The following is a 15,777-nucleotide window of genomic DNA, read 5'->3' as shown; positions in this document are numbered from 1 at the left end:
CTGTGGTAGGGTGGGGTGGAAATGGCAACCCGCTCCAGTATTCTTGCCTGGAAAATCCCATGGACAGAGAAGCCATGGGTTCGCAAAGAGTCGGACATGACTGAGCGACTTCACTTTCACTTTCTTTCTTTAGGGTGGGGTGAGGAAAATGTGGAGATGTTTTTAGGAAATGTTTCCAGTGATTCAAAGTGTTCATTACTTCGGTAAGTTCCGACTGTATACGAGACACTGTAGTCGTGGGAAGTACAGTGGTGGGAAAAACAAAAACAAACCTGGGTTCCCTGGAGCCCACAGACTGATGGGGTTCGGTCGGGGGCAAGCAGACCTTAAGCCAATACCAGACGGCAAAGCACAGCTGAGGTGAGCATGGAGGGGCAAGAAGCTCCTGTTCACCGCCACTCCTGCTGGGGACTTGTCCTGTTCTGGCAGGTCAAGAGCGGCTCCTCCGGCAGGACGGCTGAACTGAAAGGGAAGCCTTGTTCAGAGGGAGCAGCATGTGGGCAGCTCGGAGGAGAGGGAAGCTGCTGAGACCACCTCGGGAGCGGTGGTTTAGCTGCTCAGTTGTGTCCGACTCTTGCGACCCCATTGACTGTAGCCTGCCAGGCTCTGTCCATGGGATTCTCTAGGCAAAGACTACCGGAGTGGGTTGCCATGTCCTTCTCCAGAGACCACCTTCAGTTCAGTTCAGTTCAGTTCAGTCGCTCAGTCGTGTCCGACTCTTTGCGACCCCATGAATCGCAGCACGCCAGGCCTCCCTGTCCATCACCAACTCCCGGAGTTCACTCAAACTCATGCCCATCGAGTCGGTGATGCCATCCAGCCATCTCATCCTCTGTTGTCCCGTTCTCCTCCTGCCCCCAATCCTTCCCAGCATCAGGGTCTTTTCCAATGAGTCAACTCTTCGCATGAGGTGGCCAAAGTATTGGAGTTTCAACTTAAACATCAGTCCTTCCAATGAACACCCAGAACTGATCTCCTTCAGGGTGGACTGGTTGGATCTCCTTGCAGTCCAAGGGACTCTCAAGAGTCTTCTCCAATACCACAGTTCAAAAGCATCAATTTTTCGGCACTCAGCTTTCTTCACAGTCCAACTCTCACATCCATACATGACCACTGGGAAAACCATAGCCTTGACTAGACAGACCTTTGTTGGCATAATAATGTCTCTGCTTTTTAATATGCTATCTAGGTTGGTCATAACTTTCCTTCCAAGGAGTAAGCGTCTTTTAATTTCATGACTGCAGTCACCATCTGCAGTGATTTAGGACCACCTTAAGCCAGCTGAATTGAGATCATGAAAGTAGCTAAGGGGAGACCTCAAGTGCGCACGCGTTAGGAACGTCCAGGAGGGTGTTGGGAAGAACACCACACACAGCTCATCTATGTATAAACGGTAATGAAGGCATGAGGAGTGTGCCCAGGAGAGGGGTCACAGCGAGGAACTAACGCTGACAACCGCCTATCTGTGTAGCACCCGATACAGGCCACGAGCCCCATGCAGTTCTTGGTCCGGAAGGGGGGGCCTGTGGGGGCCTGGTGAGCCACTTGCAGTTCACAAGGGAGGCGGGGCCTGGGGGTGGAGCCAGGCGGACCACAAGATGTTCTCCGCCAGGGAGGCAGGGCCTGGGGTGGGGGGAAGGCCAGGCAAGTCCCGTGATGTTCTCCACAAGGGAGGTGGGGCCTGGGGGAGCCAGGGGAGTCCAAGGAAGCGCCTGAGACTAGCTAGCAGGTAGGAGTGATGGGTCAGGATGCCCTGGTTGAGGGAAAGTTTTCTGGAAGGAAGGCATTCTGCGTGTCATTTCTGCTGGATACGGTGAGTCGCAAATAAAAAGAGCTAAAAGATGATGCTGTTAAAGTGCTGCACTCAATATGCCAGCAAATTTGGAAAACTCAGCAGTGGCCACAGGACTGGAAAAGGTCAGTTTTCATTCCAATACCAAAGAAAGGCAATGCCAAAGATTGTTCAGACTACCACACAATTGCACTCATCTCACAGGCTAGCAAAGTAATGTTCAAAATTCTCCAAGCCAGTATTCAACAGTATGTGAATTGTGAACTGCCAGATGTTCAAGCTGGTTTTAGAAAAGGCAGAGGAACCAGAGATCAAATTGCCAACATCTGTTGGGTCATTGGAAAAGCAAGAGAGTTCCAGAAAAACATCTGCTTTATTAACTAGACCAAAGCCTTTGGTTGTGTAGATCACAATAAACTGTGGAAAATTTTGAAAGACATGGGAATACCACACCACCTGACCTGCCTCCTGAGATATCTGTATGCAGGTCAAGAAGCAACAGTTAGAACCAGAACAACAGACTGGTTCCAAATTGGGAAAGGAGTATGTCAAGGTCATATATTGTCACCCTGCTTATTTAACTTATATGCAGAGTACAACATGAGAAGTGCTGGGCTGGATGAAGCACAAGCTGGAATCAAAATTGCGGGAGAAATATTAATAACCTCAGATATGCAGACGACACCACCCTATGGCAGAAAGTGAAGAACTAAAGAGCCTCTTGATGAGAGTGAGAGGAGAGTGAAAAAGAGTGCTTAAAATTAAACATTCAAAAAAGGAAGATCATGACATCCGATCCCATCACTTCATGGCAAATAAAAGGGGAAACAGTGACAGACTTTATTTTTGGGGGCTCCAAAATCACTGCAGATGGTGACTGCACCCATGAAATTAAAAGCTGCTTGCTCCTTGGAAAAAAAGCTGTAACCAACCTAGACAGCATATTAAAAAGCAGAGACCTTAACTTTGCCGACCAAGGTCCATCTAGTCAAAGCTATGGTTTTTCCAGTAGTCATGTATGGATGTGAGAGTTGGGCTATAAAGAAAGCTGAGCGCCAAAGAATTGATGCTTTTGAACTGTGGTGTTGGAGAAGACTCCTGAGAGTCCCTTGGACTGCAAGGCGATCCAAGGCGATCCAACCAGTCCATCCTAGGGGAGATCAGTCCTGAATATTCGTTGGAAGGACTGATACTGAAGCTGAAACTCCAATACTTTGGCTCCTGATGTGAAGAACTGACTCATTGAAAAAGACCCTGATGCTGGGAAAGATTGAAGGCGGGAAAAGAAGGGAACGACAGATGATAAGATGGCTAGATGGCATCATCAACTCGATGGACATGAGTTTGAGCAAGCTTCCGGAGTTGCTGATGAACAGGGAAGCCTGGCGTGCTGCAGTCCATGAGGTCGCAGAGTCAGATATGACTGAGTGACTGAACTGAGTGATGCAGGAGTCTTTGATTCCTTGAACAAGAGTGAATTTGTGAGCTGATGGGTTCAGCAGGCAAAGCTTGTGAGGGAAGAAATTAAATTTGGGACTTTAACTCACATTACAAACCTCAGTTCCCTGTGAGAAAAAGCCCTAAATGTCCACATGTTTAGCAGAAAGTGCAGTTGAGCCCAGGACACTGCGGGCGTTTGTCCCCGTTGAGCTGTGACCCCAGGTGCTCCCACCACGGCCGATGGCCCCGAGCACTTACTCCTGGACAGCATATGAACAGACAGCATCTGGAGGCTCAGACCTGTGCCGTTCGAGGCTCACCTGTCCACTGGTGGACACTTTTCAGACCCTGGGATGTGGCAGGAGTTCTTAAACACAAAAAGAAGGGGTTGGTTAAACTGTGTTAACATTAAGACCCTCCTCTGTTATAGCAAAACACCTTAAAAATAGTTTAAAAAAAAAGGCTGATTACAGAGAGGATTTTATGCAACACAGATAACTGACGAAGAGTATCCAATGAATGACAAATCATAACACAGTGGGAAAACAGACAAAAGATACAAAATGGGAATTTTACAGAAAAGGCAACATAGCCAACAGGTATTGAACATTAAGTTCAAACCAATTAGTGGTATGCAAATCAAGACCATGCTCAGAGTTCACTTGACATTCAAGTGGCAAAAATAATCCCTGATCTTTAAGGGATTAATATTAAAATTTGAGAAAGCCTGCTCCATATCACTGGAATTATCAGACTTTTTTTTTAACATCAAATGATCTTTTAACATTGCCGCTCCTGACTCAGCAGATCTGCACGGAATCTGTGAAGCTATATTTCTAACAAATTTCTAATTGATGCTGATGGCCTGTGGACCACAGTTCCACTTCAGGTTGTAGACCAACAGGGTCTGTTAAATGTCACATTGCTGTTGGGAGTATAAATTGGGACATTTGGGAAGATGGGTAGGTAACCTGTAAAGTGAGGACGTAACCCTACTGTTAACCGAAGTCAATTCTTGTACTTGTGCACCAGGAGATGTGTATGTAGCAGAACCTGGCAGGTCTCTACCCAGATTTCCTTGGAACTTTTGCCATTTAAAAAAAATTGCAATATTAGTCTTGGTATTGCTGTCTTTCATTCCCATGGCAAACCACCTTTGTGTCTTTGTTGACAGGGTGCCCTGGGGGTGTGCCTGCCGACAGAAGGCCTGAGGTATTATGTCCCTGGGGGCAGACACTGACTGGCATTCTGCACTTTTTGCATGCATGCTCAGTCGTGTCAACTCCGTGTGAGCCCGTGGACTGCAGCCCGCCAGGCTCCTCTGTCCATGGGATTCTCCAGGCAAGAACACTGGAGTGGGGTGCATGCCCTTCTCCAGGGATTCACTGGTATGGGGGGGGGGGAGGCATTGCTATGCCCATCTCTCCCCCACCCCTCCCCTGATGGGACAGCTTGAAGCTATGATTCTGTGCCTTTAAGTTCCCCACATTTGATTCAAACATGGTTACCTTCTGTAGGACTTTGCTTAATATCACACTCTTACTTGAGTTCCTTTGTCCTGGGATTCTACCTTCCCATTCTGATACAGGTTTTCCCTGGTTACACGCTTGCTTTCTTTTTAACATGCTATTCATTGTTGCTGTTCAGTCACTAAGTTGTGTCCAACTCTTGCAACCCCACGGACTGCAGCACGCCAGGCTTCCCTGCACTTCACTATCTCCTGGAGTTTGCTCAAACTCACATCCCCTGAGTTGGTGATGCCATTCAACCATCTCATCCTCTGCCGCCCCCTTCTCTGCCCTCAATCTTTCCCAGCATCATGGTCTTTTCCAATGAGTTGGCTCTTCATGTCAGGTGACAAAGCATGGGAGCTTCAGCATCAGTGCTTCCAGTGAATATGCAGGGTATTCATGGTACCCTTCTGTTATTCAGGTATAACGTGGGCTACCTCTCTCTACAGGGCTTCCTGAGTGGCTCAGTGGTAAAGATTCACCTGCCAAGGTAGGAGACGGGTTCAGTCTGTGGGTCGGGAAGATCCCCTGGAGAAGGAAATGGCAACCCACTCCAGCATTCTTGCCTGGGAAATCCCATGGACAGAGGAGCCTGGTGGGCTGCAGTCCATGGCATCACAAAAGGGTCAGACACAACTTAGCGACTAAATAAACTTAACGCCCACAAGGTGAGAAGATTACTTCATGCCCCACTTTTTTTAAAATTGTAATTTCATTTGCATTTTATATTGGAGTAGAGTGGATCTCCATTGCTGTGTTTCTTTGAGGTGTGTAGGACCTGACTGAGTTATACATAACTTGTAACTATTGTTTGGGGGGGGTTCTAATTCCCACAAATGTTGTGACAGTAGGTTTAGTAGAGTTCCCGGTGCTATTAAGTAAGTTCTTTATCTGTTTGATATAAGTCAGTGTGTATATGTTTATCTCAAAATCTCATTTTAGCCCTGACCCTCCCATTTAAAAAAACCCAAAAGTTGCGTTCTGTGTGTCGGTCTGTCAGTTCCTGTGTGAATGCACAGGTTCGCTGTGTAAGTGGTCCTCTACGCTGGTCTTTCTTCTCTGACTGACTTCACTTAGTCTGGCCGTCTCTCGGCCCACCCTTGCTGCCGACAGTCACACTGAGTCCCTGTTTTATAGCTGAGTCGTGTTCCACTTCAGAGTTGTACCATTTCGTCTTCCTTTTTCTCCAGATGGACATCTTGGTGGATTCTGTGTCTTGACTGTGGTAAATAGTGGTGCCATGAAAACAGGGATGTGCGTGTCATTTCGAGTTATGATTTTCACTGGGTCTCAGCATCACAGCCCTGAGATGAGTGCATCACATGGTCCCTCTATGTTTCGTTTCTTAAAGAAACCCCGTAATGTCTGCTTGTGGCTGCCCCTATTTCCATCCCCAGCAAGAGTGAAAGAGGATTCCCTTTTCTGGACGTCCCAAGCAGCATTTATTCTGTGTACATCTCTCGGATGGTGGCTGTTCTGATGGGTGGGAAGAGTCGGCACCTCACAGCGGCAATTTGCCTTGATTTACCAATTAGTGATGTGGACTATCTTCCTATGCGCTTTTGTAAGTCATACAGTGAGAGTCCCATTTACCTGTTGAAGCTGACTTCTTGTAAGTCGGCCCTGTTTTGAGTTCTTCTCTGATGATTTATCCCAGGACATTCCTTGAGGGCAGGAGTCGCTTACAGCCCCAGAAGCCTTGTGACTCTATGAAGAGCCCGTGAGCACCGGCTTTCAAGTGGTTGTAACGAAAAGCCGCCACAAGGAGGCAGCATTTCTTCCTGCCCCGCTGCGGTTCCTCCAGCGGCCAGAGCCTCAGGGAAAGACCCTTCCTAGGTTGTCCATGGGAGTGCAATGTGCAGAAGAAACACCCAAAGCTTGTGTATCGCTGCATCTTCCCTGGAGCCGTCCCCCGTGGGCACATCCCAATGCCTGCAGCGTCCCTCTGCTGAGGGGTGCGGTCATCCACAGGAGGGGGGTGAACGCTATGGAAGGAGGGTGGAAGCGGGAACGCGCCCCTGCTTCCTGAGGAGCCACGGAACCCAGGGGACGTCTCAGTGCTTCTCCCGCCCGGAGGCTCCCCGTTGGCTTGGGTTTTGAGGCAGCAGTCCCGCCTGGTCTGGAGATGGTGGACTCCTGCAGGGTCCCCGGTACTCCAGGCCCATGGGGGCGTGGGGCTGACTGGCTGGCAGGTCCTCTCCAGCTCCCTGGGACCCAGGCCTGCTCCGCCTGCAAGGGTGATGGACAGCCCGCCAAGTCCCCGAGGCCTGAGGGGAGTACGGTGGGCGTTTTGTTCCCATGTTCATTCTGGAGGTGTGTCTAGGTAACCGGCAGTGCTGTGGGCTCTTTTGGGTTTCTTTGCGCGTATTTTGTTTCCTAACCGCGTGTCCAGCACCCTCCTTCCCTCACCCACGGAAGTACCCGGGTTCTTTTCTGGCTGTCTTCCAATCGGGGCTGTTGTAATAGTGTGTTGAGTCACGTTTCCTTGGGCTCCAGGGTGGGCCCATGCTGGACATTTACGAGTCGTGTTTCTATGTTCCTGGGAACCAGAAAGTTTGTCTCCACCCTGCACTTTCCCGTTGGTAACCCAGCGCTCCCCTTCGAAGCCCGTGAGGCTGTCTGTCTTTTGGGAATGAGTCCTTCCCTACCACGTCCGGATTCCAAGTCGGATGGACACATCAGCTTTTGGTGCCTGTGTCCCTTCCTTCACGTTGTACAGTCAGGCCTGCTCTCCTCCCTGTGGCCTGAAGTTGCACAGTTTTCCCTGTTCATGGCTGAGTCATACTGCCCTGTGTATGTGTCCTCTATCTTCTGTATCCATTCATGCGGATGGATACGGACTTCCTTCAGGGAAAAGTCACTTCCTGGGTTTTCTTTCGGTGAGAGTGCAGTGTGCTGGAAGAAGCACCCGAAGCGTGTGTCTTTATCTGGTTGTCTTCTGGCATGGGTTGTTAGAGACTTTTGAATAGGGTTTCCATGTTCTATAGGGATGAGGCAGGAGGGTTTGACTTAGGATCCTGCAGATCTTGTGAATTCGATTTGCCTAACAGCATCTTTTTAAAAAGTTGTAGTTCCCCCAAACTGCCACAAGACAACGGCATTTCTTCATGCCACTTTTTTTTGCCCCATAATTTCATTTGTCTTTTATACTGGAGCAGAGTCGGCCTCCAATGTTTCTCCTAGGTGTACAGGAACTTGATTTTGGTATATAGGCACATACATTATTGTTTTGGGAGTTCTAATTCCCATATATGTGTTACAGCAGGTTTAGTAGACTTGCTTGCAATTTGGTAGGTCCTTTGTGATTATCATAAACTGTACGCTCCACTGCTGTTTTATGATGGTAGTCTTTGTCTGCCTGACTTCAGTAAATCTGGTACTATCTCGGTCTGCTCATGATGTGTCTGTTTTACAGCTGAGTGGGGTCCCAGTGAGTAGCTGTACCATGAAGTCTTTTTCTCTGGGTGGATAGTCTGGTGGACTCTAGGTCTTGAGTGTTTTCAATAGCAGTGCTGAGAAAATGGGGTGAAAATGTCATTTCGGATGATGACTCTCTGGGTGTCGGCACAGGAGCGGAGTTCCTGGGCCCTGCACCCGTGTCTAGTTTCGTAAAGAGCCTCCATGCTGTTCTCTTTGTGGCTGCACGGGTCCCCACCCCGCCTGGAACAGCAGGTGTGTGCCCTCCGTGTCAGAGGGCCGCGCGGGCCTGCCCGTGCGAGGGCGCAGCCCACTGGACGTCGGCTCTGCCCTTCTCGCGTGATGAACCTGCTGAGCATGTGCCTGGTGGTCCCGTGTATGCATCCTCTAGGAAATCTAGATTTATACACATACACAAACGCCTATATTCATGTATTTTTAACAGAGCAGCAATAGTTGTGTATATGTCAATGCCAGTCTCTAAATTCCTCTCACCCCGCTCCATTCCCCACACACATGTTCGCCACCTGTTTCTATTTCGGGTTGGAAGTAAGGGTACCTATGTCACTTTTTAGATTTCCCATGTGCGCGTTAGTATGGTGTTTGTGTTTCTGACTTTCTTCATTCATTAGGTGACTGTCTCTAGGTCTAGCCAAGTCTCCACAAATGGCACAGCTTCAGGCCGACCGTCCCTCGGGGTCTGTGTGCTTCTCCGCTGGCTGGCTCTGCCGCTTCCCGTGCCATGGGCGACTGTGCAGGCTTTTAGGATTTCTGTGTTTGTACTCCTAACTCTTGTTTGCTTTCAAAGCTGTGTCTGGTGCTGGACTCAGAGCTGAACAGCTGGGGTCACTCCCCAGGGAGAAGCTCGGGGTTAGCTCCCTCCTGACGTGGGTCACTGTGCCCGGCAGTGGGATCGTGAGGCTCTGACGTGGTGTTTGCTCATTCCCCCGAGGTCACTTTCGAGGAAACTTTTGTGCGCGCAGCAGGAGCTCTGGTGTGTCTGCGGGGAGGAGTGTTCAGCGTCTCGTGCTGACGTCCTGAGCCACAGCGCCGTGCACGCAGTTCCTGAGAGGTGGCGCTTAAGTGGTGCGAAGGTGCTCCCTGTGGGGTCACAGAAACCGGTGTCACGCACGTACCAGGTAAAGTGCTGAGGCGGGCGCGGTTTCGAGAGGGTTCCCAAGGCCCCTCCCGGGTGCCCACCTTCCCTCTCCCCCAGCCCACATCCAGGCTCTGTGTGGACGGGACTTTGCAGATCCCGCATCGGGTGGTCCCTTAAAGTACGGCTTCTTCCCAACAAGAGTTATAGTGTGTGAGGATGTGTGCCGAGGGTCTCGTGCTGGGCGTGGGGGCGCCGTGCCAAGGGGAGCGGGTGGCCCATGGGGGCGGAGTGGCCCTCGCTGACAGGCCCCGTGAGTCCTGTCCAGTGGCCGCGTGGAGCTGGATCCTGTCCAGGTCTCCTGCACCCAGGAGAGAGTGCAGTGCAGTTACCAGTGGGTTTAGTCTGCACGGTTCATGAAGGCTGTGAAGGAAACCAAGCAACTGACCATGTGCTTCACAAAACTGCAGCTCTTATTTGTTAAATATTTATTGTTGTTAAATCCACATTACACCAGCACAACAATCCAAAGTAGTAAGATAGTACTTATTGTTTTTATAAATACATGAAAGGTGGCAAAATAACGCTGCTTAATCCCAAACCCAGCAAATTAGCAAAATGTCACATTCGGGAAAATTTGGCAAGTACGAGAAGACATCAGTCGTAATTCTGCAAGAGAGAGAGAGAGGTCCAGGAGAGCCTCGCGTGCCGGTCTGCCCAGGCTGCAGGCACCAGCGCTCACACTGGGCACGCAGAGCTTGCTTGGCGTGTCGAGAAGGACGTGGAGAGCTGTGCATGTGAAGCAGTGAAGTGGGCTACACGGGGCGGCACACAGGTACAAAATCATTAAAAAACACTACATATCGAGTAACTGAGCTAAGAGAGCTTGCCGTCTTTATCATAAATAATGAGATAAATGTGTTTTGCGTAAGGAATACAGTGTGTTCTCTTCATAGCAAAGTACCGTTATATCATAGCAGGCCCCATTTTCTCGTGTTTAAAGTGGACTGGTTCCAACTTAAAACCGTCAAGCCTGGTCAGAATTCGCTCCGTCCAGCTGACCAGAGTCAGGGGCGCCGGAGACGGCCTTGGGATGACTGGGAGCCCAGCACCTTCTTCAGTCAGCGGCCTCATGGCCGCAGGGAGGAGAAATTATGCTCCCACCCGCCGTCGGCGCCGTGGAGAACACGCACCCCGGCGCCCACCTGGCTCTGGCCCAGTCTCATACCCCCAGCAGACTAGTGCCCACAGGCTGCCTCCGACCCGTGACGACCTCGCTGCTCAGCCCATTACCAACTTGCTCTGTGCATCCCACCTCCAGCTCTGACCCTGCAGTATCCCCAGGGCCCCCACCGCTGGAACCCCAGCTTCTTGACTCAGGAACGGCAGCATCGTAGATGGAATTTGAAGAGAACCAAGGGAAGCCTGGCCTCCACTGGCTCCCGCCCCCCCCCGTCACCTGCGTGGACACCGTCACCATGCACCGTGTATTTCTCCCCTCTTCCCTCCGCTCCTCCCTGGACCCTCACCCCCAACACACCCCGCCTGCCGTGGTCACTTGGGTGGTTGACGCCCTCCGTGGAATGGTCTGTGGTCTGTTTCTGCTTTCCTCAGAGTACATTACGCATTTCAGTATGTAAACTCCCTACCAAGGCAACACAAAAGGAAAATAGGCATAAAGAAAAAGCTAACAACGAAGGTTTTAACCTTGAGAGAAACTCAGGATGTTGCTAGAACTGCAGGCAAGCGGTTCCTTCGTAAGACTTGGTAAAAACGGTTTGCACAGACAAGGCACTTTCTTAACCTTGACAGAAACTCAGGATGTCGCTAGAACTGCAGGCAAGCGGTTCCTTTGTACGACTTAGTAGAAAATGGTTTGCACAGACAAGGCACTTGCGTGGATTTCTTGGTCGTGCCCTCCTGCTGCCCGCACGGGGTCACTGGTGGCGGGAACACACTGCCCGGCCATGCCCTGCTGCTGTGGGGCTGCCTCCGGGAAGCCCCCGCGCTCACGCGGGGTGGCAGCGCTGAGCCAGTGTTGAAGGCACTTGGGACAACACGGAGCGGGGTCACTTCTCCGTGAGGGCTTTGGCATTTCAGACCCCTTGAATCACAGCAGTTCCTGGAGTCTGAACTGGCTGATGAGTGTGAATTCTGTGCAAGGTGTGCATCTACTGGCGTTGTGTGCGCAGCCTCTGGTTTGGTTTACGGGAAGAAAAGCAGAGTCGAGGTGCCCTTTTGTCTCTCGGAGTCGAGGTGCACTTGCGTCCCGCGGCAGGAGGCGGGGCTGGGCGGCGTGGTCTGGGTCTGTGCTCCCGCGAGGGCGCCGGTCACAGGTCCTCGCTCTCCACCAGGCCGGGGCTCAGCGCCAGCGGGGACGGGCCGGCCTCGGGCTGGAACGCCGCTCGGATGTCCAGGCCCTGGTCGGAGAGCGCGGCGTAGCGGCTGGCCGACGGCCGCACCCGCTTCGGCTTGGCGCTCGGCGGCGGCTGCTGCCACTGCGCTGCAAGACACCCGAGCACGCGCAGGTGAGGGGCTGCGGCGGGGCCAAGAGCATGCTCGCAGCATACCCCACACGCCCCCGAGGAGGCCTGAGAGGCCTGCACGCCCTTGTCACGGAGCGCTGTCTACACGGGCTGTGAAGACCGCAGGGGTAACACAGACAGTGCAGTTCACCGCACTGTCACTACTCGCTGCAGCTTGGGGAACCCTCGGAAAAGGCCACTGAGCTTCCTAGCTCCCCTTTTAAGAAAAATCTTCAAAGCTCACAGGTAGGCATGCCACAGGAGTGGCAGTCGTCAGGAATTCTGGATGCACGGGGGAGGGGGGCCTGGCTGAGGTCACAGTTACTGAAGCATTTCACGGAGGTATTTCTTAATTCAGAAATCGGTTCTGAATTTTTCCTCAGGGCTTACTTGTCCTAGAGTGCTACTGTGATAGACGGATACTGACCTAGTCTGTCAACTCAAAAGGGCCGATTTTTTAAAATCAGGGATGCAGGTACACAAGGAGACACACACACACACACAAGCCTACTGCCAAACTACTTCACACACACACACACACACACACACACGAGGCGCTCAGCCCTGGGAAACACGCCCGCCAGCATCAGCGGGCCCCGCTCACAGCCAGACCCTGACGGGTCAGGACACAGGAGGAATGTTAGAGGCGGTCCCGTGCACCATGCGGTAATGGGATGGACACGTCCGTGACTATGCCTGCGCCTAGTGTTAACTCCTAGAGGCGTGGGGGAGAAGGCACAGCTGGGGAGCCCAGGCCACAGAAGCAGAGGCACATGCGGCACTGTGACACACAGCTTCTGAGCGATACTTGGGCACTGTTCTCCTGGCGAGGGTCACTATTACTGTCGGGAAACTACAAACAGAAAGAGAAAGAGCAGGATGAAGTCTGGCGCGGGACGCTCCGGGGCCGCGTGGGACAGATCAGTCTGCGGTGTGGACCCGGAGGCCTCGGGCGCCCAGCACGGGGAGGCACTTACTGTACACGTCGAGTCGGGCCGTGCAGGACACGATCCCGGCCTCGTTCTTGGCCGACACCGTGTACCAGCCCGCGTCGTCCTTCGTGGCGCCCTGGATGAGCAGGCACACGTAGCCATGGTGGTCCTGGTGCATGCTGCGGGAGAGGACCTGCTGTGAGGGCTGCCGGGCCCCTCTGCAGGGCTGCGGCCTCTCCAGCGGGCGAGCATGGAGCCTGCAGGCTCTGCCCTCACCCCCTGGCAGGCGGGTCACCCTCCCGCGTCTGAGGCACAGGTGAGCCCTCACAAAGCGCTGCAGGTGGGGCTGGGAGGCCCGCATTGCCCCTGCACCCCACAGGGGGAGCCCTGCTGCCTCAGGACCCGCAGACCCTGCGGCGGGCAGGGCCCGGCACTCACCTCACGCGGTCCGTGCTGTGGGTCAGAGACTCGTTCTCCTTCTTCCAGAATATCTGTGGCGGGGGTGCCCCCGAGACCCGGCACTCCAAGCGCACGGGGTAGCCGTCCGCCACGCCCGTGTTCTGCAGCTTCTCCAGAAAGACCGGAGGCTTGTGCGCTTCCTTAGCTGGAAGACAGGAGAGCGGTGTCCTGCCCGGGAGACAGGGCAGCGCCACGGAGCCCGCAGCTGCCCTCAACGACGCGGGGCCAGAGGCCCGTCCTCCGCCAAGGGTCCTTCACCGGGAGGGAGCCTGTGCTCACCCCGCACCCCCTGTCCCTCTGTGGGGTGGAGGCTGCGCCCGCCCCACAGCGCCTGCCTGCTGGTCCCGGGGCCTCTCGCAGGCTGGCAGTCGACTAACAAGGGTGCCGCGCTTCCTTAGTCCGCCGCTGCCCCCGGCGACACTGAGGCCCGCCCGCTGCGGTCAATCCGCGAGCTGCCTGCCCTGCTGGCTGGGAGGTGCTGAGGACTTCTAGGCCCCGCTGCAGGGAGACGGCACTGCGCGGGCGGGCGGGGGACGGGCTGTCAGTGGGCGCCTGACGACTAGCAAGGAGGACCGCACCACGGGTCCCGCCGGCATTCTCGGCGGCAGGGAGTCAGAAGGCTTTGTCAGTATCACCCTCACTCTGCCCTCCGTGTCGCCTAGGGTCTGTGGCGGAGACCAGCGCGGACAGTTGTGGCCTCGTGATCATCTTGCAGCTGCCGGCAAGAGAGAGAGCATCCGGCCTTCTCCCCGCCCTCCTCAGAGACAGCCACATCAAGGCAAAGGCTCTACCCCAGACCTGTAAATAACGAGGACCCTGTCTGACCTTAAATTATGTAGGGAGCTAATTTTTACTGGACTTTTTCATCTGAGCTACTCTGGGGGACGCAGGTGGTGGGAGCAGACCTCACTTAGCTTTCTTTCTGGGCCTTTGCTTTCGTAAGAGGATAACGATGGACGGACCTTCACGTCACAACAGCAGACAGCTGCATTCAGAGGCTGTGCTGGGCAGGGCACGGGGATGCAATGCTTCATGGGAGCTCATCCTTGGGAAATTAGTCCTTAAAGTGTGAGCATCACGGCCCATTTACAGCAGGGAGAGTGAGCAGCAGTGATGGGCCGGCCAGAGGACATAGCCAGGAGACGAGGACTGAGCCCTGACTTCTCCCAGAAGTGCCAACGGGACATCTTGGGCCCGAGGACAGGCATGGTCAACAGACAAAACTATACAACAGTGAGCAGCGGGGGCTGGAGGAGGGAGTGAAACTGGACACAGACCACAAGCTGACCGCACGCCTGTGTGCACGTGTCTAGCTGCTGTCAGCAGAATCCTCAGGAGGAGACACCCAGTGTCTGCATTGCTCACTGTCTCTACTAAGCGTGCGGGGCTCTCGGACCTGGAGGAAGACCAGAAATGGGATGGACCCAACTACACAACCAGGGGAGGGTGTGGTCTCCATAGATCCCACCTCTGGGAAACAAGGAAGAAACCAGCTGATGTGCTGAGGACCAGGTGAGGTCACACACAGCACTCTGCAAACAGTGGAGAGAGACAGACACAGCACAGGCTCCCTACACGCTCCTGGAGGGCTCTGCATGCAGCGGTGTGGAACGGACATAACGCACTCTCTCCACTCTTGTGGATTCTCTAAACATCTTCACACACTCATTTTCCTTAGCTAAAGTAAAAAAGTTTATCATCCAGGTCTCCTGCATTGCAGGTGGATTCTTTACCAGCTGAGGCACCAGGGAAGCCCAAGAATACTGGAGAGGGTAGACTATCCCTTCTCCAGGGGATCTTCCTGACCCAGGAATCGAACCAGGGTCTCCTGCATTGCAGGCGGATTCTTTACCAGCCGAGCTACCGGGGAAGGCCCACAGCTAAGTTAACTTTATAATCCTTATGAGTGTATCCTATCTTTCCTATGTTTGCATTAATGAAAATGATTTCAAATGTTAAATGATGAAATCACTGTGGGTGACTTAAGTGGTGTACATGCAGAAATGTGTACAAGCTGCACCTCCCACACTGCTGGCTCATGGACACTGGGCGGTGCTCTCTGCCCCGAGAAACCCTTGGGGCCCAGGACCAGAAACACCCAGCAGAGCCACTCAGAGCCCCTGCTCCGGTCCAGCTGCTGATGGGGAAATGAGACGCAGTCACAGCCCGCCTTGGCAGGTCTCATTCCAGGCTCTGACTGGCTACTCTGGCGAGGCCCACTATTCTGTCTGCTGAGTGTGCGGCTCATGCTGGGGTCGCTGCCGAGCCTCCCCTTGCCCTGAGCGTGTGTTCCCGGGCCTACCTGCGACCACGAGCTCCAGGACGAAGGAGTTCTGCCCCGCCCGGTTGGTGGCCACGCACGTGTAGATGCCGGCATCCCGGGCCGAGACGGGCTCGATGACGAGGGAGTGCACGCCGTTCTCCCGCACCAGCATCCTGTGGGTGCTGTCCTGGCGCACTGGCTTGCCGTCCAGCAGCCAGCTGAGGTCGGGCGTGGGCAGCCCACTGACCTGAGGAAGGAGGGAAATGCATGTGAGCTCCTCTGATGCCAAAATGGGTCGCTCCACCCACAGGAGACGGGCTCTTAGTGTGGGTCCCGGTTCTC

At 53.4% G+C, this 15,777-nt stretch overlaps 1 protein-coding gene across 7 annotated transcripts in view; it reads right to left on the bottom strand.

Annotated features, from left to right (window-relative positions):
- Positions 1 to 9,729: 9,729 nt before the first annotated feature.
- Positions 9,730 to 15,777, bottom strand: part of PALLD (palladin, cytoskeletal associated protein) — a 373,189-nt gene continuing 367,141 nt past the window's right edge. For 5 of the 7 annotated variants that reach the window (XM_065908290.1, XM_065908291.1, XM_065908294.1 and 2 more), the window contains 4 exons: positions 15,475 to 15,682; positions 13,152 to 13,317; positions 12,759 to 12,892; positions 9,730 to 11,759 (listed from right to left, as the gene is read on the bottom strand). In XM_065908290.1, coding sequence (XP_065764362.1) covers positions 11,587 to 11,759; positions 12,759 to 12,892; positions 13,152 to 13,317; positions 15,475 to 15,682 — 681 coding nt within the window. In that variant the 3' untranslated portion in view covers positions 9,730 to 11,586. Of the gene's footprint in view, positions 11,760 to 12,589; positions 12,635 to 12,758; positions 12,893 to 13,151; positions 13,318 to 13,529; positions 13,571 to 15,474; positions 15,683 to 15,777 lie in introns of those variants that run through there. The other 2 variants (XM_065908292.1, XM_065908293.1) reach the window with 2 other exon arrangements.

This window comes from Muntiacus reevesi, chromosome 17 (assembly GCF_963930625.1).
Source record: "Muntiacus reevesi chromosome 17, mMunRee1.1, whole genome shotgun sequence".
NCBI classification, from domain to species: domain Eukaryota; kingdom Metazoa; phylum Chordata; class Mammalia; order Artiodactyla; family Cervidae; genus Muntiacus; species Muntiacus reevesi.
The sequence above is the reverse complement of the archived record's forward strand: the minus strand, read 5'-3'. Positions and strand labels throughout refer to the sequence as shown.